The sequence below is a fragment of the Alternaria arborescens genome, assembly GCF_004154835.1.
Source record: "Alternaria arborescens strain FERA 675 chromosome Unknown contig_69, whole genome shotgun sequence".
Classification (NCBI taxonomy): Eukaryota; Fungi; Ascomycota; class Dothideomycetes; order Pleosporales; family Pleosporaceae; genus Alternaria; species Alternaria arborescens.
The window spans coordinates 1-25,480 of NW_021167924.1; the positions used below are offsets into that span (position 1 = coordinate 1).

Sequence of the window (25,480 nt, forward strand, 5' to 3'; positions counted from 1 at the left end):
AGATGTGGAGAAGAGACAGCCTCAGGAACCGGCCGCACAAGAACCTGGGTTGCGACTGTGTGCATATCCGTCTAGCCTGGAATAGTGCATACTGAGACTAAGTAGACATGACACAGATAGAATTGGCACCGTTGTTACTAAGCTGCACTTTCCGAGCCAGATCATCGTGGTTGCAATATGTTAACACGGTCTTGAATAGGTCAGAGTCGAGCATGCCCAAGCGTAGGCTAACACAGTTAGTACTGACCGCGGATGTTCTGGTAATAGGAAGACACCATGACACCGTAGAGGCGAGCATTCCAGAGGCTGCTGTCAATTCATGCCTTGATCTTCATCGAACTCGCGTTATTTCGTTGGTTCTAGTCAGCACCAAATTGTACCCTAGATATGTCTGCTACACTCTATTACGTGCCCAAGGCAAAGCAGGGTAGAACCAAGTGAGCAACTTCGCGGTACATTATGTGAGAGTACATTGCCTATTGTCAACCTTATAAGCCCTGCGATCCAGAAGGAAATGTATGAACTGCTTATGCAGAGAGCTGAAAACTACGAAGCAAACAAGAACAGACCTGCATGTAGTGGCACATGTACAGGACGACAGAGTGAATAAGCAGTGAAAAACCAGGGATATTATGTCAGAGTGCGGAATGTGGTGGAAAGCGTTCATTTGTCGTAGGCGGTCATAACAGCAATGGCTAACACTACAGACGAGCAAGACACTGCATTGACTGGGATTGGAAGATGATGTTTATTGGCGTGAGGGGTCACTCAAAGCCATGTTGGCACACCACTATATCTGCACCATGGTATCGCCGCTTTCCATGCGTAAGAAAGTGCAGAAAGAGAGAATAATCGAGAAGTCCGAGAAACCACGCCGTTGACCATCCGTATCCCATTTTGCCAGCCAATACACCCGAGCCAACTGACCACGTCTAAATGTAGGTCTCGTAAGGGATGGGTGTGATGTTCTCCGGCTTTTGCTCCTTGAGGCTGACAATGTGCTCGGTGCGGGGCTGGGCGGGCTGGCGCTTCATCTGCTGGGGCTCGCCAGTCTCCTTGGCCTTTTGTTGCTTGGCGAAGTTGAGCTTGACGCGCTTGAGGAAGTCCTCTCGTGAGCGGGAGTGGCGGACGTGCTCGATGCGGACGTTGATGCGCTTCTCCATGTATCGGTTGCCGACCTGCTTCTGGAGGATGACACCGACAGCGGACTTGGTGACGTTGTAGACGATACCGGTCTTGCCGTGGTAGACCTTGTAGGGCATACCCTTCTGGACCGCACCTGTTTGCTCATGAGTCCTCCGCCTTGAATCGCTCTCGCTGGCTTTCTGGGGGTTTCGTACCGTTGGCTACGACATCGACGATATCACCGACCTTGTACTGCTTGAGGTAGGTCGAGAGAGGGATCATTCCCTTCTTCTTGAAGTCTCTCGAGAAACTGTCGCAGCGTCAGCAATCGTCGCATGAGCGTCGCAATCATTCTCAACGTACGCATAGCGCGTACCCGCGCGGAGACCGGCTGCGTGACCCATTGTGTGTGAGTGTGGGCTGGTTAGTTGTTGCGGCGGGAAATTTGAAGGTCGTGGTGTTCGTGTGATATTTTGACCGACTCCATCGTGCCTTCCGCTGCTCGCTTAGCGCACAGACCACCGCACGCCCGCCTGCTGGCGATTTTCTAAGACTTTCAGACTCTCCAACTCCGAACTCACCACCTCGACAACCACAATGGCGCCCCGTTCCTACTCCAAGACGTACAGCGTCCCACGTCGTCCTTTCGAGTCCGCTCGTCTGTATGTGATACTCCATGGCCACTGAGCGAGAGCGTGCTCCGCTTATGTCTGGAACACAAGTTAATGTTGGATTAGGGATACTGAGCTGAAGCTCGTCGGCGAGTATGGTCTCCGCAACAAGCGCGAGGTCTGGCGCGTCCAGTTGACTCTGTCCAAGATCCGTCGTGCCGCTCGGTAAGTTCTCATTGCAACCGGCTGCGCGCAATTGAATTGATGCGCAGTGTGGGAGATAAGAATTCGCTAACAGTTTGCCAGTTCGCTTCTTACTCTCGACGAGAAGGACCCCAAGCGCCTCTTCGAGGGTAACGCTCTCATTCGCCGTCTCGTACGTGTCGGTGTCCTTGACGAGTCCCGCATGAAGCTCGATTACGTCTTGGCCCTCAAGATTGAGGACTTCTTGGAGCGCCGTCTCCAGACCTGCGTCTACAAGCTCGGTCTTGCCAAGTCTATCCACCACGCTCGTGTCCTGATCCGCCAGCGCCACATCCGGTATGTATCTGCCCTCAATTGATCAAAAACCGTGCGACTAACAACATCACAGCGTCGGCAAGCAGATCGTCAACGTCCCCTCCTTCATGGTCCGCCTCGACTCCCAGAAGCACATCGACTTCGCTCTGACCTCGCCATTCGGTGGCGGCCGCCCTGGCCGTGTCAGGAGGAAGAAGGCCAAGGCCGCTGAGAAGGGTGGTGACGAGGATGCTGGCGAGGAGGACGAGGAGTAGATTACACGTCAAAAGGAATGATTCACGGATGATCGGCGTTCGGCATGACGGGATGAATCTCTTCGACAGTTATCCTGTCCTTGAAAGCACTATATCCCTTGTGGGTCTGGGCTGGTGGATGATCTACATATACATCATGTAGACACTACCCAAAATTTTCAACTGCCATCGTCTGTCTCTGTCTGCTCATAATGTCCGTGATGTCGTGCAGATCTCCGTATCATGATTGGCAATCCGACCAAGAGTCTGTACGAATGTACCCTAGGTCGGACAGTGCAAGAGGGTATCCGCTTTATGCTTTACTTGTGCCCAGTATTGCACCGCATACAGGAGGAAAATGAAACAAGTACAGAGACAATATGCCTTGCCTTGCAGCCTACGTTGGCTTTAAACTAGAAAACTTATAAAGACTGATAGCATTGTAGGATTCTTGATCCTTCACATCTGTACTATATCGCTCAACATACATTGTTGTAGTGGGGCGAGGCAGGATGTTTTCTAAAATCTATTTAGTTTCTCCTCCTAATAAAGTAATTGCACCTTTAGAGTATTTGCTGCCTCTGACTTACAAGACGTAGCGAACATCTTCAGCCTACCACATACTCATGTCGCAGCTCAAGTTGTACAACAATGACCGAGTGTACTCCCGCCGTGCAAGCCGTTGATCAAGTGTCTGAATTTTCTCTTTACTATTTGATATCTCTAGTACTCAGATTCATCGGTGTATAACCGCGTGACCGGGCTAGGTCTCCTGCCCTCAGAATTCAACCCAGCCGCAACCCTCTCCTCGCCTACCTTGGCTCTCGCCTCCTGCATGATCCACAGGCCTGAACTAGTTCCCAGCCTCGTTGCGCCAGCCTCTAGCATTTTCACCGCAGTGTCCAACTCCCTGACTCCACCACTGGCCTTGACTTCCATCTTCTTCTTGCCTATTTTACGCGATGCAAGGTATTCTGCCGCAGCTACCATGAGCTTCACATTGGGAAGATTAGCGCCCGGACCGTTGAAGCCTGTAGATGTCTTGATAAAGTCGAAGCTAGCGGCAGCGGCAAGATGAGACGCCGCAAGAATCTGGGCAGAATTCAATTGCGAAGTTTCGAGGATGAGTTTGAGTGTTGTAGGGGCAGGGCAGAGACTTCTTATGCTAGCCAATTCCCTGTATATGGCGCTGTAGTCTGGGATTCCTCCTGTTTCTTCTTCTTCAATGTCGCTGCTTCCGGCATTGATGGCTGTGTTGGCAGCGGTGATGCTGTCAATTGCTGAGTCACGGGCGGTGAGGATGTGGTCTGCGGGTGGGGAAGCAGGTCGGTTGTGCTTGGTGAGTAAGGAGTAGTTGAGGACGACATCGAGTTCTGCGGCACCCGCTGCTACGGCGGCACGTGCTTCTTGCAGCTTGTAGTATGTGTCTTGGGTTCCTTCATGGAAACCGACGACGCAGGCGACGAGTACGTCAGTGCCCTTGAGGTTGGAAACGCAGCGTTGGACGTAGTTGAGGCGGACGCAGACTGACTGTAAAGCTTGTCAGTTGGAGGCTCCTGAATACCGTGGCGCATAACGCGTGTCTTGCAGCCTCATAGCCTAACAGTATAACTCTTCCTTGTCTCAAACGACCAGCCTCAATCCTCTGGGGATGGACACACCTTGAAGTTTTCCGTCCTTGCCTCACTACACAGCCCATCGATGGCGGTTGTCGTCGCATCCAACTTGAGCACGGTATGATCCACCGTCTTAGCCAACTCTTTCAGCGCTTCTTCTCCATTCCTCATCCTTGGGCCTTCGTAAACCTTCTTCGCCCTTTCTCCACTGTCCACTTCTTTCATGACATTCTTGATGGTCTCATCGATTTGCGCCTTCCACTCCTCGTTAGTATACCGATCGGTCATCATCTCGATAGGATTCGATTTATCGTCGCCGAGCTCCGGGTTAGCGGCGAGGAATCCGCGGATCAGAACTTCAGATTCCGTCAAGGGGATGGGGTGGGGGTTTGACGGAACTGGTCCTCCCGCGCCTGCTGATGATGAGGTAGACATTTTTTCCACGACGCGCTGGCGCGTGTTTGTTAATATTGATCTTGATTATTGACGGATCTATTTTAGTGCCACTCGGAATGGAAGCCGCGGGGACGCGCGAGCGAACGAACGTGCGAATGGCTGTATTGACGATGACGTGAGGTGGCTTGTTCTCGACTCGTGTCCAACCATTAATTGGAATAAGGAAATTAGACGAACAATTATGCAGCGGCGGTGTCTCCTGTCTTTAAAAGTGACGGCCGTGTCGACTACTATCAATGAGAATTGGTGTTTTGGCGGAGGTCGGCGTTTTGCCAGTCATGTGGGCAGGCGTAGGGAAGGTGCCATGAACTGGCCAGGGGGTCTCGGCCACGCTTCCCCACTTTGACAGCAGAAAACCTAGCCAAGAATGATGTCCTTCTATTCTAGGCAAAGAGCAAGGCTTTTTGCGATACTAGTAGGTCATTGAGGTATCAAATCTGTAAGGCTTGGTATGGGGTCTACAAAGGATCCGGAGTGAAGCGATGAGCACGTCAAACAAGTTAGAGTGTTGCAAAACGACGTGGTACGGGCGTGTACATGGCATCCAACAGAGAAGCCAAGATTCACCTTAGTTGTGTGTGAAATGAATGTGAGGATTTGACGCTTTGATTTACAAAGGACCGCTAGCATGCGTAGGTATCCTCGATTGCAAGCCGGTCCTCACCTCGGACGACTGATCCAAAGGCTCTGAAATGCTATCTCTCCTCCCACATGCATGTACATGAAAGCCGAAAGACCATGCCGAACAAAAGGAAATAGATTCGAGGAAAAAGGGTTGTCCATCAGCGCTGAGATATCCGGAACTCCCGTTTTTGTGACTTTTGCATTGACTCGGGTCGAAAGATCCCTCTTCTATCCTGCGGTCGAGTCGATCGGCGCCAATGAGATCTACACCCCTAAGCCATGATAGTCGTCATCGTAACCCATCAATCCCAGCTGTCATCACTCCGACGAAACGTTTACTTCCTTCGGAAAGAGCAGCCCTCGGTCAATCGCGCCTTGCCACCAGTGGGCTGGCACCTGTGAATGCGTTAGTCCATGCCCTGATTCTATGTCCGATTGTCCTAGACTTACAGGACCTGCGAGCAGCCCTGGCAGACGACGACTGTGTTGGCGTGCGAGAAGACGGTGGTGATGGTGAAGCATCCGGGGCACTTGACGTCCATGAAGAAGGAGCGGGGAGCGGGCACGAGGGTCTTGAGCTTGTGCTTGCGGGCCTCACTAGACACTTGTTAGTCGCAGGTCGAGGGCGAAGAGGCGGGAATATGTGCGTACGCGGCCGGGGAAGGGTTGAGAAGGTCAACTGCGAGAACCTGGAGCCCGGTTAGTTCAAAATCTTCATCGAGACATCTGGGGCGCAAGGCACAGCGACGAGAGGTTGCAAATTCGAGATGCAGTGGCGAACTCCGAGAGTCTCGTGTGCCCGCTCACAGACCCCTCTCGCGCGCTCCTAAATGCCCTCGGTGGCTCAAACTCACCATTTTGACGGTTTATGGAGAGTCTCTTGGTTTGGTTGATTGTCGTTGATGGCTTGAAGTCGATTGAATCGGGCGCGAGAGTCGAGACGGCTGGAGAGGGGAATCAATTTCGACATCCAGCGGCCACACATTCATTAGCGAGGGCGCTAGGATTCTTGGCGGTCCGTGCACATCGGTTTGCATTCACTGTTCTTGAAACTGCAAGACCTTTCTAAATGTTTTGTCAAGCCTAATCATATTCTGGCATTTACTCATGTCTGCATTGATCGCTGCAGGTGTCGTTGTGGCTGCTTGCTGTTGATCGATGACGGAGTTCCTTCTAGGGCGGCAAAATGCCCACGTGATTCGAACATGAAAAGATCGCTCGCATTCAAGCATACATCTACAAAGACTCATAAAGCTCTCGGGAGAAGCACATGTCGAGAAATAGTGTCCGAAAACGGGTAAAGGGATGCAATTCCCCTGCATACAGCTACAGTAAGATCAGTGACTTGTCCTCGACTGTATAGCGAACTGCATCTCCAAAGCAAAGGCAAAAGACAGCGTCCAGATCGGGCCGAGTAGGCAATATGATGTATCCAAGCACACGACACAGGAGATCTTCCCAGTTGGCCGATGCAAGTGAGCTCTCACTGGTCAGAAGTCGTGCCGCAAACTGTGGAACACTCGCTGCTGACCAGGAATGTGGAAACACAGACGGTACGTTTTTTGTGTGGCCTATCTGCTCCAGCTGAGTTATGGTCAGCGCTAAAGTGCGAGGTATTACCCCATTGCATCTGGGGCTGCTTCCTTACTTGTCTTTTTACCCCACTTAGCGTCAATTCCAAGCTTACCGTATACTCTGCTTCTGTTTATAAGGGTAAAGACCAGATGCAATGAAGACGAGAGAATAATTCCATCACTCAAACTACGGCTGATTTATCGTTCGACATGGCATCAAAGGAGAAGAATACGCAAGAGATAGAGACGGCGAAGAAGCTGAATCATGTACCCTGGTGCGAGGAATACGAGAAGATGATCTCTGGGATGCTGTATGTAAAAAGCCTCTATCCAATTCCCTAGCATTACTTCACTGGGCTGTCCTAAAGTACAACTGGAGGATACTGTTATTATCGGAAATAGCAGACACCTTCACCACGCAGTATAACTAGTGCTATGTGCAACTCATCCGACATTCGAAGCACATCATCCAGATTTCATCTCCTCACCGTTCCACATAATTAACACAATCACAGCTACAATGCCTTCAGTCCCACCTTGAATGCCGCGCGCTTCAAAGCCAGAGCTTTTGCCAATAAATATAACACATGGTTCCCGGACCCCGAAACAACCGACTCGGAAAAAGGCTTCGACATCCTCGCCGCAGAACGTCTTCGAATGCTCAAAACGGTCATTGGCCATGTAGCCGACGACGACATCTTCATCGAACCGCCATTCAACATTGATTATGGCTGCAACATCTCCTTGGGCAAACGCTTTTACTCCAACTTCAATTTGACTATCCTAGACTGCTCGCTTGTAACGATAGGGGATCGGTGTATGTTTGGTCCTAATGTATCCATTTTCGCGGCTACACATGAGGCGGAAGTGCAATCGCGACGGGACAACATCGAATATGGAAAGCCTGTTGTGGTTGGTGATGACTGCTGGATTGGTGGGAACGTAGTCATCTTACCCGGAGTGAAGATAGGCAGAGGAGTTACGGTGGGAGCGATGAGTGTTGTGACAAAGGATGTGCCAGACTTCTGTGTTGTCATGGGACAACCAGCTAGGGTAGTTAAGAAGGTCGCAGAGGTTCCGGTAGAGGAGAGTGCATCGTGAAAGCCTCGAGCTTGTTCACAAGCGGTATTTAGAAATCCACTCAGAGTATTGGACTTGTGTGTTTGAAGAGCGTAAGCTATCTGGCAGTTTTCTAAACAATATGACATCGATCCTGAAAGCCCTTCGAACTCAGCTCATCTATCCAAAACGCTCTCACCACCGAGAGCTTGAACGCATATAGACCTCGCCAAACCAAGGAAAGAAGTGAAGGGAGCCAGCGCCGAAGCTGTACTGGAGCAAACATGTACAATAAAAGTATAAGAGCGTCGAAGCGGTATAAAGGGGTAAGGGGAAGGTCTATGCCGGGAGCACTACTAGCCAATCCGTGCTCCCATTCTGAGTATGCGTCCCATCCAGCTGGACTTGGACCAACATCAAACAGTTTGCCACCTTTTCCCAAAAAGCACAGAACTAGCGATAGGGTGAAAGTACGAAGAAGTTGGGCGACGCGGATACAGTGAAGATGGTGTGATGACAGGAGCTGGGTGTTGTGTACTTCGGTCGAGGTGCTGATAGCGTGCGGCCAGGGCCAGTACTTTGTAGTAGTAGGGTTGTGTTCAGGAAGGATAGCGAGAGGGTGTCATCGGCCTATAGGATGGTGCAACCGCCGCTCTTATCTTTGCTAGTCTTGACTTGCAGAGCCACACGGGCGGCTTCGGTAAAAGCCTCGTTGACACCTCGGTTCTTCATGGCAGAGCATTCTAGACATGTCAGCTGGCTGTCGTTGATTTCAAAATTGACACGACTTACCCAGGTACCGCAGAGCCTTGATCTTCTCTGCTACGCGAAGACCCTCATTATAGTCGATACATGGCTTCTCGGGCTGTTGGTCATCCGCGTCGTCATCTTCTTTTTTCCGCAGGTCACACTTGAGTGCAACCAGAACGAGCTTAACACCAGGGCAGTTCTCTGCTATCTCGCCGACCCATTTCGTTTCTACGTTCTCGAGCGAGTCTGGTGAATCGACCTGTGCCCTGTAAGTTAGTGTTTCGGCACAAAGGCGGCAAATAATCGTACCGAAAAGCAAAGCATGATCGCGTGGGTGTCATCGTAGCTCAGCGATCGTAGCCTGTCGAATTCTTCCTGTCCAGCGGTATCCCATAAACTAAGCTCGACGTGTGTGTTGTCGATGTAGATATCTGTAGCGCCACGTCAATTGTGTAAATAGGGATTTGTGAATAGGCGCACAAACCGTGTACGTAGTTCTCTGTAAGGTTTGTTAGCGGTATGAAGCTAGAGTGCGAGGAGAGTCCTCACCAAATACTGTAGGCTCGCTGAAAGGGCTTTGTTAGCCTCGGGCGCGCATTTATTTTATGCAGATTACTCACTATACTGTTGGAAAGTAACTATTAATAAGTCAGTAAGCTCCAGATATCGCACAAAAACGTTGGTACCTACCCTCTTGTGAATACATTAAGTAATGAGGTCTTGCCGCATGCACCGTCACCGCTGTCGGAGGTACGTTAGCCTTGTTCTGTCGCATGATGCGTCGATTACCCGAACAAAGAGAGCCGGCGCATATGAGAGACGTACAGCAGCACCAGCTTGCGCTGCACAGACTTTGTTCCACCGCACATGGGCATCGTGAAGGTCGCGTAGGGAGACTCGGCGATGGGTTCGTTCCGTCGGCTCAGGGATGAGAGAGCGCACGCGCGTTGGTGCAACAAAGGACGACGGTCGCGATCGTGGCAGCGGACGCGGACGCGGCGAGGACGAGAGCGAGAGTGAGAGTTGCACCGGGGACTCTTAGCGGACGGAGGATGATAAGGATGTGGGAGTTAAGAGTTAAGCCGGGAGGGTTCCAGATGCTGGGCTGGAGATGCAAGCGATGGATGGATGGAGTTGAAGATCCACCCACGTCGCTAAAGCTAGGCCTAAAAGGACGGCTAGTACTGCTCACTTCCGCAACCCTTCCACGGCTTCGACACTACGCATTTGGGCATCGACACGGACGTAGCACTATGCAATTGTCGGCTGAGGCGCAGTACACTGCACCCGAGATACTCAACAAGCCTGCCAAAGTCGCTGGTGTGCGTGGGGAAAGGCCAAGAGCAAGTGCCACAGACAAGACCTTAGAATCTTGAAGAATTCATAGTTAGGGCTAACATGACGGCCTGTGACCGTGAACCGAGTTAAGGGATCTGCTAGTGACGGCGAGTGGTTGAGGATGGATCTGGGATGAGAGTTCCCGGGGTCTGAGCCTTCTCCACATGCTGGAAGCCGGACCGAAAAAAGAAGGTCGCGAGCTTAGTATGTGCTGTCTAATGCTATCGTTCGCCGTCTGCTGCACGCTATATTACACTCGAGTTATTATACTTGCACAGCCCTGTGAACGCCTGACACAGACTCTGAGACTTTGCGAATGTTCATAATCACCGATTCACTCCACTCCGAACTGATTCAAAATCAATAATGCGTCAATGCGACCGGGAGATGAAGCGGAGATTGCTGTCGGGCACAGAGTGTGCACAAGTCGATATGAAGATAGAACCATTGCTCCAGCTCCATAGGCATAAGTTTAGCCACGCCTCAAGAGTACTTTGCAACAGTCTTCGAGTGAATGCAGAAGGAAGGTTTCGATGCTCTTCATGGGTGCTGCGTCTGGGGAGCTTAGCCCCGCGAAAGTGGGGCTCTTCCGCAGGCACCTACCGCCGCCTCACGTAGGCAAACAGTCGCGAGAGCTCTAAACAAGACACTCGACGCACGCTTCTATCAACCGACATAATATCACTGCGCTGCCTCTTCGATAGAGCTTAAAGAACACCACCCGAACCTCACTCTTCACTTCACCACCAACGGCACAGCAATGTCCGACGACGATGATTTCATGCAAGACTCCGGCGAGGAGGAGTAAGTAGCAACCGCCAGCTCTGACGCGACATGCCCTCTAACATATTACAGGTACGACTTCGAATACGAGGACGATGATGACGAGCAGAGTGGCGATGTCGACATCGAGAACAAGTACTACAATGCGAAGCAGCTCAAGGCCGACGATCCCGAGGCCGCCATAGATGAATTCTTGGGAATGCCTGCTCTAGAAGAAGAGAAGTCGGACTGGTAGGAACCATGGAAATTTGGGGGAACGGATATACGCTGACGAATCCATAGGGGCTTCAAGGGACTGAAGCAGGCAATCAAGCTGGAGTTCAAGCTGGCCCGCTACGACCAGGTAAACACGGCAACGGCTAAGAATGAATCCTGGCTAATGCTCGTAGGCCGTTGAGCACTACAAAGAGCTGCTGACCTACGTCAAGTCAGCCGTCACGCGCAATTACTCCGAAAAGTCCATCAACAACATGCTCGATTTTATAGAAAAGGCCGCAGAAGACGCCGATGCATATCGCTGCATGGAGAACTTCTACGCCCTGACCCTCGATATCTTCCAGAGCACCAACAACGAGCGGCTTTGGTTAAAGACCAACATCAAGCTCGCGAGGCTGTGGTTGGACAGGAAGGACTACCGTCAGCTTACGGAGAAGCTCCGCGAGTTACACAAAGCCTGTCAGAAGGAGGATGGAACAGACGACCCGAGCAAAGGCACATACTCACTGGAAGTCTACTCGCTAGAAATTCTGATGTACGCCGAGACCAGGAATAACAAGCGGTTAAAGGTACGGCTCGTCTCCCTTCAACCTTACCTGCATTATCTTTAACATCATGACAGGCACTCTACCAACGAGCGCTCAAGGTCAAATCCGCGGTTCCGCACCCCAAGATTATGGGTATTATCCGAGAATGTGGTGGCAAAATGCACATGAGCGAAGAGAATTGGAAGGGCGCGCAGAGTGACTTCTTTGAGAGCTTCAAAAACTACGATGAGGCTGGATCGCTCCAACGAATCCAGGTTCTGAAGTATTTGGTCCTAGCGACTATGCTGTCAGGTTCCGATATCAATCCGTTTGACTCGCAGGAAACCAAGCCCTACCAGAACGACCCGCGCATCTCTACAATGACTGACCTGGTCAACGCCTATCAGCTTGAAGACATTCACGGTTACGAGAAGATCCTGCAGAACAATCAGGATCTGCTCCAAGATCCTTTCATTGCCGAGAACATTGACGAAGTTACGCGCAACGTGCGAACCAAGGCTGTGGTCAAGCTCGTCGCACCCTACACCCGCTTCACGTTAGCCTTTATTTCTAAACAGCTGAAGATATCTCTTTCCGAGGTGCAGGAAATTGTAGGGTTCCTAATAGTCGACAAGCGGTTGCGTGGCAAGATCAACCAGCAGAACGGAACGGTAGAGATTGAGAGTAGCACAGACATGGATCGGGTGCAGGCGATGAAGGAATGGAGTAGTGCCATTGGAGCGTTGTGGCAGACAGTGCTAAACGAAGGCGACGGCTTCAAGTCAGACGAGAGCGGTTCTCAATTCACGCCTGGTGGTGGCGGGCCTCAAAGCATGAGCTGGAATCAAGGTTCGATGGGTGGCAAGTCCGGTCGAGGCAAAGGCAAGGGTCTGGGGAGGCTTCCGGGAGTAATGGGCAAAGGATGACTTGCAGCATCGGTCGCGCGCGGTTCACAAGGCGACCTGTAACTGGGTTTCCGGGCAGGCCACGGAGTAAAGATAGTTGCACAGTACCGTCACCCGGGCGTTTCTCACCTGAAGTAATTGAGACATGCGGTCAAGTTGCTCAAGGCAAGAGATAGGGTTGGGCAATCGGGTAGCACCGGGCAAGAATTTGCGTGCACATGAGCGGCAGGCGTCTCAACATAGCATGTGGGCAGCGGACATGTTCGGTCACGCAATGAAGTGCAATTACCCACAGGTCAGCAGCGGTTCACTTTTGTCTGTATGTAACATGGCCTCGTTCTCTGGTAATAAAAGCCAAGGTCCCGACTGCGCGGTCATCGCGGTAGCCTGCTGCCACCAAGCGCCTCCGTATCTCGGTGCCAGTAAGCCGTGAATTGAATCTCAACGTGATGCATGGTGATCTCAAGCTTCACTCGGTTGCTCTCGTACGAATCACAGTGGGTTTCCCGACGATTGCACTGCGCGCCGGGGAAGCGGGCACAGACGAGGGTAGTGTTCCAAGCGAACCTCTCAGCTAATAGCAATGCTCCCACGCCGTGCCCGCCCTGGCTCGCATGCAGCGTGGGATCGGTAACTCGACTAGAGTTTATCTCGGGTGCGCGGGCACTTGTTTTTTCTGTCGCAGAAGCGCCACGGAGCGGCAGAGCGAATCATGCAATACAGGCGGCCACTGCAACGTGAGGGCTCAGGCGCCAGAGGGCGGTCTTGGCATGTTCCTCTACGCCATGAGTGTCTCGATGATGCTGTGTTGAGCGCAATCCACGACGTGACACAGCGTTCTCTCGTCGCATGCATGCATGCACCACCAGCCTCGGATTCTGCAATTGTTCCGGTTGGCGGGCCTGCTCGAATGCTTGCTACACCCGACAAGAGCGCAAGAGGCTTCTTCATGCCGTCATACTAGCCGTCTCGTGACTCTGATTCTTCCGCGGCTCTTTGCTCGGCGATTCAATGTTTGATGTGATGGAGCAAAGAGTGCACTTCAATCTCCAGATGCTAACCCATGAAGACTAGTGGGAACGTAAATCGATATCACACCCTGGGCTGTGGGGGGCAACCGTAGCCGGGTGGTCTTGGAAGATGTGGCATAGAGCATCTCATAGTACTTTCTTTTGCTCGATGCCTCCCTGGCGCTGGCTGTGCGGAGTGGCCTCCCTCTTGTACGCCGTCGCGCCCTGCCCTCTCTGCCCAGCAGATATCCGGTGCGACTGAAATTGGCCGTTTCAAAGCGGCTGAGCCATAGTGTTGCAGACTGTTCTGGTGCCTGGCAGATTGAATTCCACTCGCACGCCGCGAAGATCCCCTCCTGTCTCTCCCATATATTGGCGTGTGCCCCTGGACGCCCGTGAGTATCACAGCGACGACACAACTTCCAGCCTACTGCCACCGGCCTCTGCACCTACTAAAGACGCTGCTGCCCTCTCTAGCAGCTCGTCGACGAACTGTTGCTGAGATTGCTCGCGCGTTGCCGAATCTGTCGTGGAATCATTCCGTCCAATTGCTAGCCACTGAGGCCAGTCACGCCCACGGCCCCCCCAAGGAGCCATCTGAGCACACACGGCGGGGAACTAAAGGCAAAGCAACCACACACCCACACATACACGGACACCCACACACGCTCATAACTCCAAGACGAAATGAGCAGACAGTCAGTGTTGACGGGCTATCACCCTCATGGCCAGCATCATCCACATGCACACCTACACCAGGGCCACTATGGAGTTCCGGCTCAGAACCACTACCAAGGCGGATTAGCGTTTGCTATCCGCGCGCCGGTCCTTGCTCCCGGGAGCTATAATCACCACACTGGCCATCACCCAGGCCACCAGCATCGCAACCCCCACCTCAACATGGCCGCGTATCCCTCAGACGACGAGTATGCCCATCTGCAGAAGCTGTCGAGCGAATACGAGCCCGAGGCTACTGTGAGTTTGCTTGCGACAATATTCGCGGAAGCGCGCTGACCGCCCAAGGGCCCACTCGTTGGAGAACGCCAAAGCAGCGCTGCCATCACGACTGAGTATGCCGCCGCAGATCCCGTCTTCCAAGTCAAGACGGCTGCGCTGCCAGCCAAATATGCCTACTTTCGCACCTGTCGTGGCGATGGCCACTGTGGATGGCGGGGTGAGTGATCATCATCTTCTCTTGGTGCCATTTGCCGGTGCTAATAGGAACAGCAATCGCCTTCACTTATTTCGAAGCCTTGCTACGTGCGGGCAATGTGAACAAGTTGGACCATGAAAAAGGCCGCCTCGATTCGCTGGGCAACATGCTCGCGAACATCGGTTATTCGCGCGACATCTGGATTGACTTTGCAGAAGAGGCATTCGAGCTTCTTGACAAGCTTGCCAACTCGCTGCGCAATATGGACGGCCAGGCCGAAACCATTCTACTCCGTACTTTTAACGACATGAACGAATCCATGGCAATCATCACCTACGTCAAGGTAAGCATCCTGCATCTTTAGCCATTCCTGGCGCTAACCCCTCGACAGCTCCTAGCCAGTGCCTGGGTGCAGACGCACGCAGAAGATTTCATGCATTTTGTGGACAACGGCGACGTCAAAGCATACTGCTCCAACTACATTGAACCCACTCAATGTGAAGCCGACAACGTTGGCATTGCTGCCCTTGCTGAAGCGCTAATCAAGCCTGCTGGACTCGGTCTTGAAGTATGGTACTTGGACCGCTCACCAGGCGAAGAGATCAACCGTAGCTTCTACGCAGAGCCAACAGACGCGCACCATCGTCCTATTGCTGGTGCCCCTATGCTGAGGCTGCTTTACAGGCCGTAAGTCTGCCTTGCACAAGCCACTTCTTCCGCCTACTAATCCTCCTCAGTGGCCACTACGACATCCTGTACAAGGCTGGAGACGTACCCCAGATCCAGCATCAGCCCGTTCCCCAACAGCAACCACTCCATGTTGCCCTAGCCAACTACACAGACGAATTCATACCGACTGCGACAAATGTCGGTGACGTCATGAACATGATTCCGGGAATGTACCCCTCTGGTGTTGGTCTAGGCCAGCGATGGCCTTCGCTTCCGTACGACTTCAGCCCCAGTCCTGCCTCTCATCCCCAAGTCACGCCTGTTCAACCATATGCTCCGACGCCAACGCCTGTGACACCGGTTACCACTTCCCACTTGGACTTCGTTACACCAATCCATTCTAGCAATCCAAGCCAGTACAACCCGCCGAACCATCACAACATACACCTCGACCAACCTCCTGTGACACTACCAATACATCCTCCACCGCCACCCGTGAGCATCGAACGTGCGGCTCCTATGAGTGTTGAGAGGGGTGGTCTATTTCGACCTTCAATGTACGAGCTGGAACCGGGCTACGGCTCCTCGTTGCAAGTGCAGCCGTTCCAGACGTCCATCTTCCGCAAGTAGGTATCGGCCCGATAATATGTTTGACGTACACTAACTTGCTCAAGTTCACACTTCAATACCGCGCACTTCATGAACCCTGACTTTGAACCCGAGCAGTGGTGTCCGGACGGCGAATACTCCGTGGGCAATAAAGGTCGGCACAAGTCTCACTCATCCTGAACATCTTTCTTTTTGCTTGAATCCGACACATGCGCTCTCCTGGTGGCCTTTTCCCGATATCTTAGCGACTACTAGCGTGGCGTTCATCGAGCTTGCCCTGCTTTCTGGCATCCTGCATCATACTCTCCACGGCCTCAGCAACCTAACGACGAATGAAGACCGATACCATTTTTAACCATTTTCGGGATATCGCTCCACCACCCTCACACATGCAAAACCGACGGTACTTTCAGTGCCCCTCATCCGGGCTATCCGGCCACACGCGAATGCTTCCAATCTAGCATTCACCTACAACTCATTCTCGTCAAAAGTGGGCACAGTGCTGTAGCGTTTTCTTCCTTACAAGCCAACCCCGCAAGGATCCACGACCGTGACGAATACCAAAGACTATCTGCCTCAGGGTGATCGACCTTAGAGTTGAACATCTTTATTGGTTTCCCTCTGTTCTTTTCTCCAATGGCATTATTAGCGATCACTCATCACCTGGACATATTTTAATCAAACACTTTCTCTCAGTCTAATACAAAACACTATTCGGTATGCGCGGACCATTCTATCAATCTGAACTCCACGCCTCCTTGCACTGCAAACACAAGACTGGGACATGGACGCCATGTGCACCCTTCACTCAAACTGTTGGTCCCCACAACAGGCTGCTAGCCTCCTACAGGTACCCTCGTTGATAACCCTACGCACTCGACATGTACCTCGGCTTGTGGAACAGGATATCACGGACTGGTAGGATGCAGGGGTCCATGTTCCAGTTGTTACACGGAGCAGCTATGACCGAGGACAAGGCGCCTCTATCACTGCGAACAGGCAGCCTTGTCGCGGAAACTAGCATGACGGGCGGGATGAACGGGATAGACCGTCAAAAAAAAAAATAAAGCAATATAAACTCAGGTATCTGCCTTACTGAAGATCACCATGTGATACATACGTGACGCGTTCGTAGCGTAAATGTCGCCGTTTAGGCCATACTGTTTCCGATAGGAACGGTATGAACAGAATCAGAAGACTTTACAATAAAGCATTTTGTTTAATTTCCCCCAGACCCGTAACATCGCAACCACGACAACAATCGTTGTTGACAACAGTAATATGTCCCATGCCTCGAAATATTTCCCGCAGAACTGGCCCCCACGTTGCACTTTGCCAAAACTCGGCTTATCAGATCGCCGGATAAATTCTCCATCCATCGGGCGATCGCCTACTGCAAGCACTCTGATCCTAAATATTATAAACGGTGTAATGGTAATTGCGCGGCATCGAACCATTATGCATGTGCAAGCAGGGATGGCGTAACGCGCGTTGCCCGATGCTGGGCTAGCGACTTGACAATCTCGCATACATGATTACTGATGGTCGCTGTATACGACTTTTGCTTTTTCCCATGGAAAGGAAGGAGGGGACTGTAGCATGGAGGGGTAGTAAGACGGGAAGAGAGCGAGGCTGGAGACTTGCAAGATCAAGATTGTGAGTGAGGCTAACGGAGATGATCATGTTTACGATTTCGGGGGCGGAAGCGGCGGGGCACATGCGAGATACGCGGTTCGCTTCACCTAGAAGCAGTAAGGGTACGTAATATCGATCAAGTTTTTTTCTTTGTTGTGTGATGTACAGCATCTACAGGGAAGAGGGATATGGCAGCACAATAACCTATTCGTCCACCGTCTTTCCTGTATACTCTTCCCCACCACCCGGGAGGGCAGGTGCGGTTCGTTGAATCGCATAAGAACTGCATTGGCAGCATCTTCGAACGGCTGTTCGCAGGATCGCGGGTGGTAGTTCGATAGTCTTGGTTTTTTCCTTGCGAGTCAGGTGTGCAGCAAGGAACAACGCTCCACACTATAGCGGAACAGCCGTTATAGGGCCGAGCGAGGTCGCACATATGCGAGTATACTCACACCGCTCGAGACATGCCTTAACCTTCAGTTTGTTTCGCCCGTCATGAGTGCTCATGCCGAGTGAGTGCGAACTTTTACAATTGCCGACTGGTATTGGTGTCATGTCCCACTGCAGCAATCTATGTCGTCTCCAACTTCTTCCGCAGGGTGTTCATCAGCAAAGTATCATCGCATGGAGCCTGAACCCCCGGCGTAAGCCAAGCAGTAGCACAACAGGACGGGTTGAAGAGCTGCGTGATCGAAAACCGGCAGCAGCCTCTAGATTTGGCTTTTTGTCCCGCAGTGCAGCTGACGTTGATCCAAGCGTGAAATTCAAGACACGGCATCGTGCTTGGACAGTACAATGAAGTTTGTCAACAGTCGTACAGTTGCGAGGGGAAAGCTACATGAGCTACCCCGCTCTGTGCCATGTCGGCTTGAACTGGGCTTGGCTATGTGTTCGATGATTCTGAGTAGATGTGTTGTGGTTTTCGCGATAGAATAGCAGGTTCGTCGGATACGAAGGCTAGCCTTGATGGTCTGGGACGGGTGTTTTCGGAACTTGCGGGCTGGGAAATGTGGGCGGCGGTATCGAGACCGAGGTCTCTTGAGTGATATTGACCAGGCTTCGGGCCCTTCGCCGTGTTGTGAGATACGTACTAGGCGAAGAAGAGACTAGGTGCGTGCACACACTACACATCGAGGTTCAGTGCAATGGTGATGCCAAGAAACTCGTTACAAGTACGCGCAGCATCTGTTCCGACTACGCCGCAGGAGCCGCCTTGTAGTGGAGAAGTCGAGTTCACGTCGTAGCCTTTGTATGCAGTTCCATCGTCGTTGGTTTCAGGATTCGTCGGCAGCATCAATTCCATCTGAATCAGAACCTGAAGTGGCGTCTGTGCCTTCATTCATCTCCACATCCCCATCGGTGTGGTTGCGGTTTCCGCCGTTAGTGAGTCTCCTTTTCGCTCGTGCTTTGGCACGCTCTGCCCTCTTCTTTTCCTGACTTATAAAATAGTCCTTCTCTTCCCGCAGCTCTGAAAGTTGTGAGAAAGTAACCATTTGGATGCGTTGTAAGCTCGCAAGCTGCTTCTTCAGTTCCTTGACTTCGGTCTGCTGAGCCTTGCCCGATGCACCAGACGCGTTCATGCTACCATCATCTAGTGCCATAAAGTCAGCCGTTGGGGCGGCACCACCCTTTGGCTGAGTAACCCATGAGTCTAGCTCAGCCAAGCTCTCTTCCAGCATGCCGGCGGGGGAACTTGGGGGTACAAGGGCCTCTTCAAATGCACTTCTTCCCACAAGTCTCTTCTCAGTAGCAGAAACGTGGGGACTGCGCAACCGACCGTTTAGCTGGAGGTTTAGAGTATAATTTGACGGAACCAGGCCATTTGCGCTGCTCGTGAGTCCTGCATCTTGCTTTGGCTTGACAATTGTTGGAATCTTGAAGGTGGGTTCCGCTGTGCTAGGGAAGCCAGTAGGTGGGAGAAATCGAAGGTTTGAAACGGGACCAGGAAGATTGGCGGGAGTAGAAAGATAGTTTGCCTTTGCGACATCCCAAAGTGCTACCTTGCCGCTGGCATGGCCCGAGATGAGTGAAGTACCATCCCAGCTAAGAGTCAGAGCGAGGGCTCCGCCGAGCTTCTGCGACTCTGCACTGAAGCGGCTCTTGGGTGATGGTTGTATCGGTCGATGAGACGAGGCGCTATCCCGAAGGACGTCTATCGAAGTAGTCTTCTGCACTTCGTCGTAGAAGTCAATAGTTTGCAAGCTGCCATCGGCATAAGCTACGTAAAATGCGCGGTCTGCGGGGTCGAGAGTGACAGCAGTAGGTATCTCGGGCAGCAGATAGGTCCTCAGTGCTTGTCCGTTGTGGTAGTCCCAAACTATGGCCGACTTGTCCCCTGATATTGATACGGCAATGTTGGCAGTGCTCGAGCTGTGGCCGCAGGCGATGGAGGATATGGGCCCGCGATGGGTAGAGAGGGTGTGTATGGGCGAGCGCGAGGCATCGGGGGAGAAGGATAGTATGGCGGGAAGTGCCCATACGTGGATCATAGCATCGGAGGAGCCGGAGAGGAAGAAGTTGGAGGACGGGTCGACTACGATGCTCGTGACTGGCTGGAGATGGGAAGTGGATGTAGAGACGAGACGGCCTGAGCAGACCTGAGGCATGTATTAGAAAAGCTGGGGACTATCAAGGCTGTTCCAGACGCGTGACTAACCTCCCAAGCCAATATCCGCCCACTCTCGGTTCCAAGCAGTAACACGCTGTCCTGCGCTGCGAGTGCGATGCTGTGAATTCTCTCCGGGAAGGGCACCAGAGCTTCCTGGTTACCCCTCTCCCTGCTATACACATGTACAATTGCCTTGTCCGACTGCGCAGCGAAGACGTGTGAGGCGCTCACAGCTATGCCGTTTGGCGCACTCGCGCTCTTCTTGAAAGCATGTCTCTGGGCGACAAGTGGCTGGAACTCATGTATGAAAATGCCCGCGTCTTTTGTGACTCCCGTGTTGGGCTTTGTCGATGCCGAGATGGCGGCGACGAATTGTTCGGTGAGCATGGCCGGGCGTATCTGGAGATGTCGTTGTCGCAAGTTGAAAGTTGCAAGCTCTAGAAACTTTTTGGTGGAGCATCTGCAGCCTGAGGGTCTGTGCAGCTAGCCGCGGAACTTGTCACTGCAGACACCGCTGCCCACCCTTCCTGCCCCTCGATATGGCGACAATCTTGCTGAACATCACCTTTGTCGTGGTACTATAATCAAATTCATATTTAGATCATATCTTGTCCCGGCTTACAACCTGGCACATGCTTCTCAATTTCTGACTTAGTCCGGGTGTATTTGCTGACGCCTTGCATTTACGAGGCCTGTTCGCTACTGCAGGGCAACGAGCACCTCCTAAAGCCTCTGACGGCCACTCCTTACCAAGGCACCCAGACAACGCATTACGAGGATCTACCCCACAATTAACGGCACCCCAGGGCTGAAATATGTTGACTAGGAGCCTGGGCTACTTCAGCTGCTCCCCAAGCTAGTCTCTCTCCTACTTCTCACGCCAACACAGCTTTCCAAGTCCGATCGCGGAAATTGACAGAAGAATTGATACCAGTGAGCCCCCCACTGTCTATAATCATGTTTAGAAGTATAGACCAACTACCGCCGAGTATCATCCAGCTTAGTACGTTAGAGTTCTACGGAGTTACCGAGTAGCACTGGTCAAATGTACAGAGTAAGCACTGCTAGGGGGCCTGACCCATATTCTGGCCTGTACCAAACCGGATCTGACTAGCGACTTGGAGACTTAACGGCTATGGTACTCGAACCAGAATATGGGGCATTTGGAGAATTAAGAGATTGGCTCTGCCGGCACGAATGGAACGAATAGCTCTCGCGGTAGTACACAACCCCGCACACCTGATGGTCTTAGCCTTGCATCTGAGACCCTTGGAAAGCGCGCACTTGATAGATTGCGGCATCAGCAATGCCCTTGGCGAACTCATATATCTTGTGTGAGTTCCTACTTCGATTGCTCTTATATCGACAATCCAGAATATTGACCCAAAATGTCTCTCGAGGAACTGACAAACAAAGCGTATGGTATGTGGAAATTTTCATTACTGCAATAAATCGAGGCCGGAAGTCCGATCCTGACACTGCGCCGTTAACCATCTGACATCTTTAGACTACATCGTCTGTGGAGGAGGTACAGCTGGTCTGGTAGTCGCGGCTCGTCTTACAGAAGATCCGAACGTTACTGTAGCTATCCTGGAAGCTGGCGGCAATGGACTGAACGACCTGTTGATCGATGCACCAAACATGTTCACCCAGCTTTGGGGCAAGCCCCAATACGATTGGGACTATAAAACTGTTCCACAGGTACGCTTCTAACATGTTGCAATTGGTCTTGCCTAACAGTCTTGCTAGGAAGGTACTGCTGGCCGTGTTCATGGTTGGGTTCGTGGAAAGGTTCTTGGTGGCAGCAGTGCTGTAAACTACAATATGTTCAGGTAAGCGCTGCCTCTCAGGTATAACCGGAAATACTGCACATATTAACTTTTGTGCAGTATGGCTTCCAAACAGGACCTGGACAACTGGGGAGAGCTTGGAAACAAAGGCTGGTCCTTTGACGATATGATACCTTACTATCGGAAATTTGAGACATATCATCCCGCATCAGAGACTTTAGGGAAGGCTGTCGACGACAAATACCTTGACAAGTCACTTCGTGGCACTTCCGGTCCAGTTCATGTCAGTTTCGCGAAGACTGATGTCACTTGGGGTCAGGATGTGTGGCCTAAGACCATAGCCAACGCTGGATATTCACCCGCAAAGGACCCTCGTACTGGCTCAGCTATCGGCGGGTTTAATCAACTTAGCACCGTTAATCCTGAGCACAACAGGCGAAGTTACGCTGCGCGAGAATACTACGAGCCCAATGCCGACAGGCCAAACATGACTCTTGTAACTCATGCCCTCGTCTCTAAAGTCGAGCTTAAGCAGACCGCTGGACAAGTCAAGGCCACTGGCGTCGAATTTACCGTCGATGGTACTACACACACGATGAAGGCGCACAAAGAAGTCATCGTCTGTGGTGGAACCATTAACTCGCCACAGATTCTTGAGCTGTCCGGCATCGGTTCGCCTGCTGTACTTGGCAAGGCTGGCGTCGAAACCATAGTCGACCTTCCAGGCGTGGGAGAGAACTTGAATGATCATACAGCGACTGGTTTTGTACTAGTAAGTGTACACATCATCATAGCCATATTTCAAAATACTAAATTCCACCAGGGTGTGAAAGACGAATATCCAACCGCCGAAGCTTTCAAGAACCCCGCCATCATGCAACAAGCCCTAGAAGCGTACATCACCCACAAAGCCGGCCCTTTTGCAGGACCGCCTGGCACGACAGGTTTTGCTTCCCTTTCAAAGATTGAGCCCGACTTTCCAAACGCAGAGTCGCACATTCAATCACTCCTTCAAGACTTCGCAAGTAAGCATCCGGACGCCGACCCTGCAGGTCGCAATGCCATGCTTGCGCGCCAACTCCTCGATCCCAAGGAGGCAGTCTGCCAACTCATTATGCTACCCACTGGTTTTCAGCCACATCGTCCGGATGACGCCAGCAAGCTATTTCCTCTCGAAGAAGAAGGCATGTGGTGTTCAATTGGCGCATGCAGCACGCGTTCCCTATCCCGTGGTACCGTTCACATCAACAACTCCGACCCAACCACACATCCCACAATCGACCCAGCGTACTTCTCGCATCCTCTCGATCTTGACATGATGGCTCGCGCCATTCTTCACTGCACCTCCTTCACATCTGTAGAGCCCCTTGCCTCGGTCTTCCGCCGAGATCCTAACGGCGACATCATATTATCCAAAAACTTCAGTTCGCTCCCCAAGACGTTGGAAGAAGCCAAGGATCTTGTGCAGAACAATACTGTAACAGAGTATCATCCTATTGGTACTTGTGCCATGTTGCCGAAGGAGAAGGGTGGTGTTGTGGACGAGGAGCTCAGAGTTCATGGCGTGGATGGGCTGAGAGTGGTGGATGCTAGTATCTTTCCGACCCACGTACAGGGTAATATCGTTAGTCTGGTGTATGCCGTTGCGGAGAAAGCGGCAGATCTGATCAAGGGTGTGAGGATTGGGGGCGAAGATGGCATGGACGTTGTGGAGAGAGTGGACAGTCCCTCTGTGGCGTAATTGGGAAATCGTGCCGCATTTGCTCGTGTAGTTTTCATGCTCCTTCTGCCTCCACGGTAGGTGTACAAGAAAGGACAGCAGCCTTGTTATCAGTTGCGCGCTTAAACCAATTCCAGGCCGCCTAATGCCAGCATTTGGCGTACGTCGGTACGCACTACCTCAAGAAACACAGCTTGGAAGAGAAATGAATACCAATTGTCCGTACTCACCAAGCTCACCCCCTTCTCCACCAGTCAGGTAGATTGTCGAGAACACGGCAACCAAAACATGGTTTTCGCGTCGCGATCGCCGCAATGACGCAGTCCAATCTTACAACCCCCTTGCGCGTGCGTACGCCCAAGCGTTCCTTTGAACGAACTTGCCCAATCTAATCCGGCAGGAGCACTGCAACGTGAAACCTGCTTTGTCCTTTCTTGTTGTGGGAGATGAAAAATTAGATAAGCTATCGCTATATAGCCGAACCAGTTTCTTCTATCGCTATCGTATTTTAGAAGGATTGACGTTCATGTTGTTCACCTTGACGAGATACCTGCACGGCATTTTCTGATTGGGCGACCATACTCACTTGCGTGCAATCCCCGTACCTGAACGAGAGAACACAATATCTTAGTTCCGATCATGTCGACACGCAGATCCGGTCGCGCGACTAAAGAGGTGAAGTACACCTCTGCGTCAGAAGGCTCAGACTTCGAGGACAAGAAAAAAAGGGCCAAGAAGCAAACGAAAACGGCGCACTCGAAGGAAGGTGTGACCACCACCAAGAAGACACCAAAGGCGGCCGGGGTACCGAAGAAGGCACCGCGGAAAGACGTTACCAAGAAGCGCGCCGCAGAGTCCGATAATGAGAACGACGACGCGATCGGCAACCAAAATGATGCCATGACGACTTCCACAGCCCCAAAGCCCAAACGCCAAAAGAAAGACCCCACGACACTCGCAGCAGAAGCACAAGAGAAAAAAGCAGAAGCCGACAAAGCTGCCCACAAAAAAGCCTGGCAAGAATGGCTCTCTTCCCACGACATCGAGGGCGAGATGCTAGAAGAAGAGCCGGGTAAGGATGAGAGCATCACTCAAACTGATGCGCTCAAGAAGTATGGCGTGAAGAAAGGTGAATTGAATTCACTGCTACGATTCGAGAAGAAGAACCCGTTGTACCCAGGTATGATGAAGTTGTTCCTAGAGGAGGATGTAAGAGAGCTGGCGTTTAGAAAGATAGGTGTACTGGAGGGCGCCCAAGGAGACGATGAGGAAATTGTTGAGAAAGGGAAGCAGTTGTGGACTGAGGAGCACAAGGACGATGTCGATGTAGAGGAAGAGAAGTCTGTGAGAAGTGAAACTAAAGACAAGGACACGGCAAGAGATGAGAACGCAGATGAGCCAGCCAAGACTGAGAAACCAAAGAAAGAGGACAAGCCAGCCAAAACCAAGAAACAGGAAAAGGAGAAGACACCGAAGCAGAAATGGGCAGCCTACGTATCCGAAAACTCTATTGATGAGGACGAGAGACTCGCCAAAGAGCCATTCGATCTCATCAACCAAACTGAGTGTAAGAACAGGTACAACTTGACACCAAAGGACCTAGCTTGCCTCCCTTACTTTCCCAAGAAGAACCCAGCCTACGGAAATACCATGAAGATATTCAAGGAGAGCGTAGTGAAGTCGTTGGCCTATAGAAAGACTGCGGTGCTGGCCGGGCTAGAGGACGATGGTAAGGATGATGAGGGACTTCTGGAGAAAGGACAGAAACTTTTTGAAGAGCAGTCTGATCCAGACAAAGATGAATGAGTAGATAGTACCTGATCTTAGTTCACGAGTGTCAATTTTTGTTAAGATTAGGACTGGTGAAATCTCTCTTTATTCCACTATTACGTGTTCTCGCTTTTTAAGTCGTATACTCGCTTTTCATGCTCCAACTTAGGTAACACCTAG

The 25,480-nt window shown here is 51.8% G+C and overlaps 11 protein-coding genes across 11 annotated transcripts; 6 read left to right on the top strand and 5 right to left on the bottom strand.

Moving 5' to 3' along the window:
* Positions 1 to 932: 932 nt before the first annotated feature.
* Positions 933 to 1,529, bottom strand: AA0111_g12172 (hypothetical protein; the record flags this gene model as incomplete). Its single annotated transcript, XM_028646121.1, has 3 exons — positions 933 to 1,279; positions 1,341 to 1,435; positions 1,489 to 1,529. The coding sequence occupies 3 exons, from the start codon at positions 1,527 to 1,529 to the stop codon at positions 933 to 935; spliced, it is 483 nt and encodes a 160-aa protein (XP_028500211.1).
* Positions 1,530 to 1,722: 193 nt separating this feature from the next.
* Positions 1,723 to 2,509, top strand: AA0111_g12173 (40S ribosomal protein; the record flags this gene model as incomplete). Its single annotated transcript, XM_028646122.1, has 4 exons — positions 1,723 to 1,787; positions 1,863 to 1,961; positions 2,043 to 2,276; positions 2,329 to 2,509. The coding sequence occupies 4 exons, from the start codon at positions 1,723 to 1,725 to the stop codon at positions 2,507 to 2,509; spliced, it is 579 nt and encodes a 192-aa protein (XP_028500208.1).
* Positions 2,510 to 3,211: 702 nt separating this feature from the next.
* AA0111_g12174 (hypothetical protein) lies at positions 3,212 to 4,539 on the bottom strand (the record flags this gene model as incomplete). The annotated part of the gene is made up of 2 exons (XM_028646123.1): positions 3,212 to 4,018; positions 4,150 to 4,539. 2 exons carry the CDS (start codon positions 4,537 to 4,539, stop codon positions 3,212 to 3,214), a joined length of 1,197 nt encoding a protein of 398 aa, XP_028500209.1.
* A 980-nt stretch (positions 4,540 to 5,519) lies between these two features.
* AA0111_g12175 (hypothetical protein) lies at positions 5,520 to 6,041 on the bottom strand (the record flags this gene model as incomplete). The annotated part of the gene is made up of 4 exons (XM_028646124.1): positions 5,520 to 5,580; positions 5,635 to 5,781; positions 5,836 to 5,873; positions 6,039 to 6,041. The coding sequence occupies 4 exons, from the start codon at positions 6,039 to 6,041 to the stop codon at positions 5,520 to 5,522; spliced, it is 249 nt and encodes an 82-aa protein (XP_028500206.1).
* A 927-nt stretch (positions 6,042 to 6,968) lies between these two features.
* On the top strand, positions 6,969 to 7,859 carry AA0111_g12176 (hypothetical protein; the record flags this gene model as incomplete). Its single annotated transcript, XM_028646125.1, has 2 exons — positions 6,969 to 7,069; positions 7,274 to 7,859. 2 exons carry the CDS (start codon positions 6,969 to 6,971, stop codon positions 7,857 to 7,859), a joined length of 687 nt encoding a protein of 228 aa, XP_028500210.1.
* Positions 7,860 to 8,447: 588 nt separating this feature from the next.
* Positions 8,448 to 9,442, bottom strand: AA0111_g12177 (hypothetical protein; the record flags this gene model as incomplete). The annotated part of the gene is made up of 8 exons (XM_028646126.1): positions 8,448 to 8,560; positions 8,610 to 8,826; positions 8,877 to 8,998; positions 9,052 to 9,066; positions 9,117 to 9,133; positions 9,188 to 9,205; positions 9,258 to 9,308; positions 9,393 to 9,442. 8 exons carry the CDS (start codon positions 9,440 to 9,442, stop codon positions 8,448 to 8,450), a joined length of 603 nt encoding a protein of 200 aa, XP_028500207.1.
* A 1,223-nt stretch (positions 9,443 to 10,665) lies between these two features.
* On the top strand, positions 10,666 to 12,357 carry AA0111_g12178 (COP9 signalosome complex subunit 2; the record flags this gene model as incomplete). Its single annotated transcript, XM_028646127.1, has 5 exons — positions 10,666 to 10,709; positions 10,761 to 10,919; positions 10,971 to 11,031; positions 11,078 to 11,473; positions 11,527 to 12,357. 5 exons carry the CDS (start codon positions 10,666 to 10,668, stop codon positions 12,355 to 12,357), a joined length of 1,491 nt encoding a protein of 496 aa, XP_028500212.1.
* A 1,889-nt stretch (positions 12,358 to 14,246) lies between these two features.
* AA0111_g12179 (hypothetical protein) lies at positions 14,247 to 15,957 on the top strand (the record flags this gene model as incomplete). Its single annotated transcript, XM_028646128.1, has 6 exons — positions 14,247 to 14,321; positions 14,370 to 14,520; positions 14,574 to 14,842; positions 14,891 to 15,186; positions 15,237 to 15,794; positions 15,843 to 15,957. 6 exons carry the CDS (start codon positions 14,247 to 14,249, stop codon positions 15,955 to 15,957), a joined length of 1,464 nt encoding a protein of 487 aa, XP_028500213.1.
* Positions 15,958 to 18,686: 2,729 nt separating this feature from the next.
* On the bottom strand, positions 18,687 to 20,407 carry AA0111_g12180 (hypothetical protein; the record flags this gene model as incomplete). Its single annotated transcript, XM_028646130.1, has 2 exons — positions 18,687 to 20,009; positions 20,069 to 20,407. 2 exons carry the CDS (start codon positions 20,405 to 20,407, stop codon positions 18,687 to 18,689), a joined length of 1,662 nt encoding a protein of 553 aa, XP_028500224.1.
* Positions 20,408 to 21,408: 1,001 nt separating this feature from the next.
* Positions 21,409 to 23,551, top strand: AA0111_g12181 (hypothetical protein; the record flags this gene model as incomplete). Its single annotated transcript, XM_028646131.1, has 5 exons — positions 21,409 to 21,442; positions 21,528 to 21,721; positions 21,770 to 21,852; positions 21,910 to 22,582; positions 22,634 to 23,551. 5 exons carry the CDS (start codon positions 21,409 to 21,411, stop codon positions 23,549 to 23,551), a joined length of 1,902 nt encoding a protein of 633 aa, XP_028500205.1.
* A 618-nt stretch (positions 23,552 to 24,169) lies between these two features.
* On the top strand, positions 24,170 to 25,336 carry AA0111_g12182 (hypothetical protein; the record flags this gene model as incomplete). The annotated part of the gene is made up of 1 exon (XM_028646132.1): positions 24,170 to 25,336. One exon carries the CDS (start codon positions 24,170 to 24,172, stop codon positions 25,334 to 25,336), a length of 1,167 nt encoding a protein of 388 aa, XP_028500225.1.
* Positions 25,337 to 25,480: the final 144 nt, after the last annotated feature.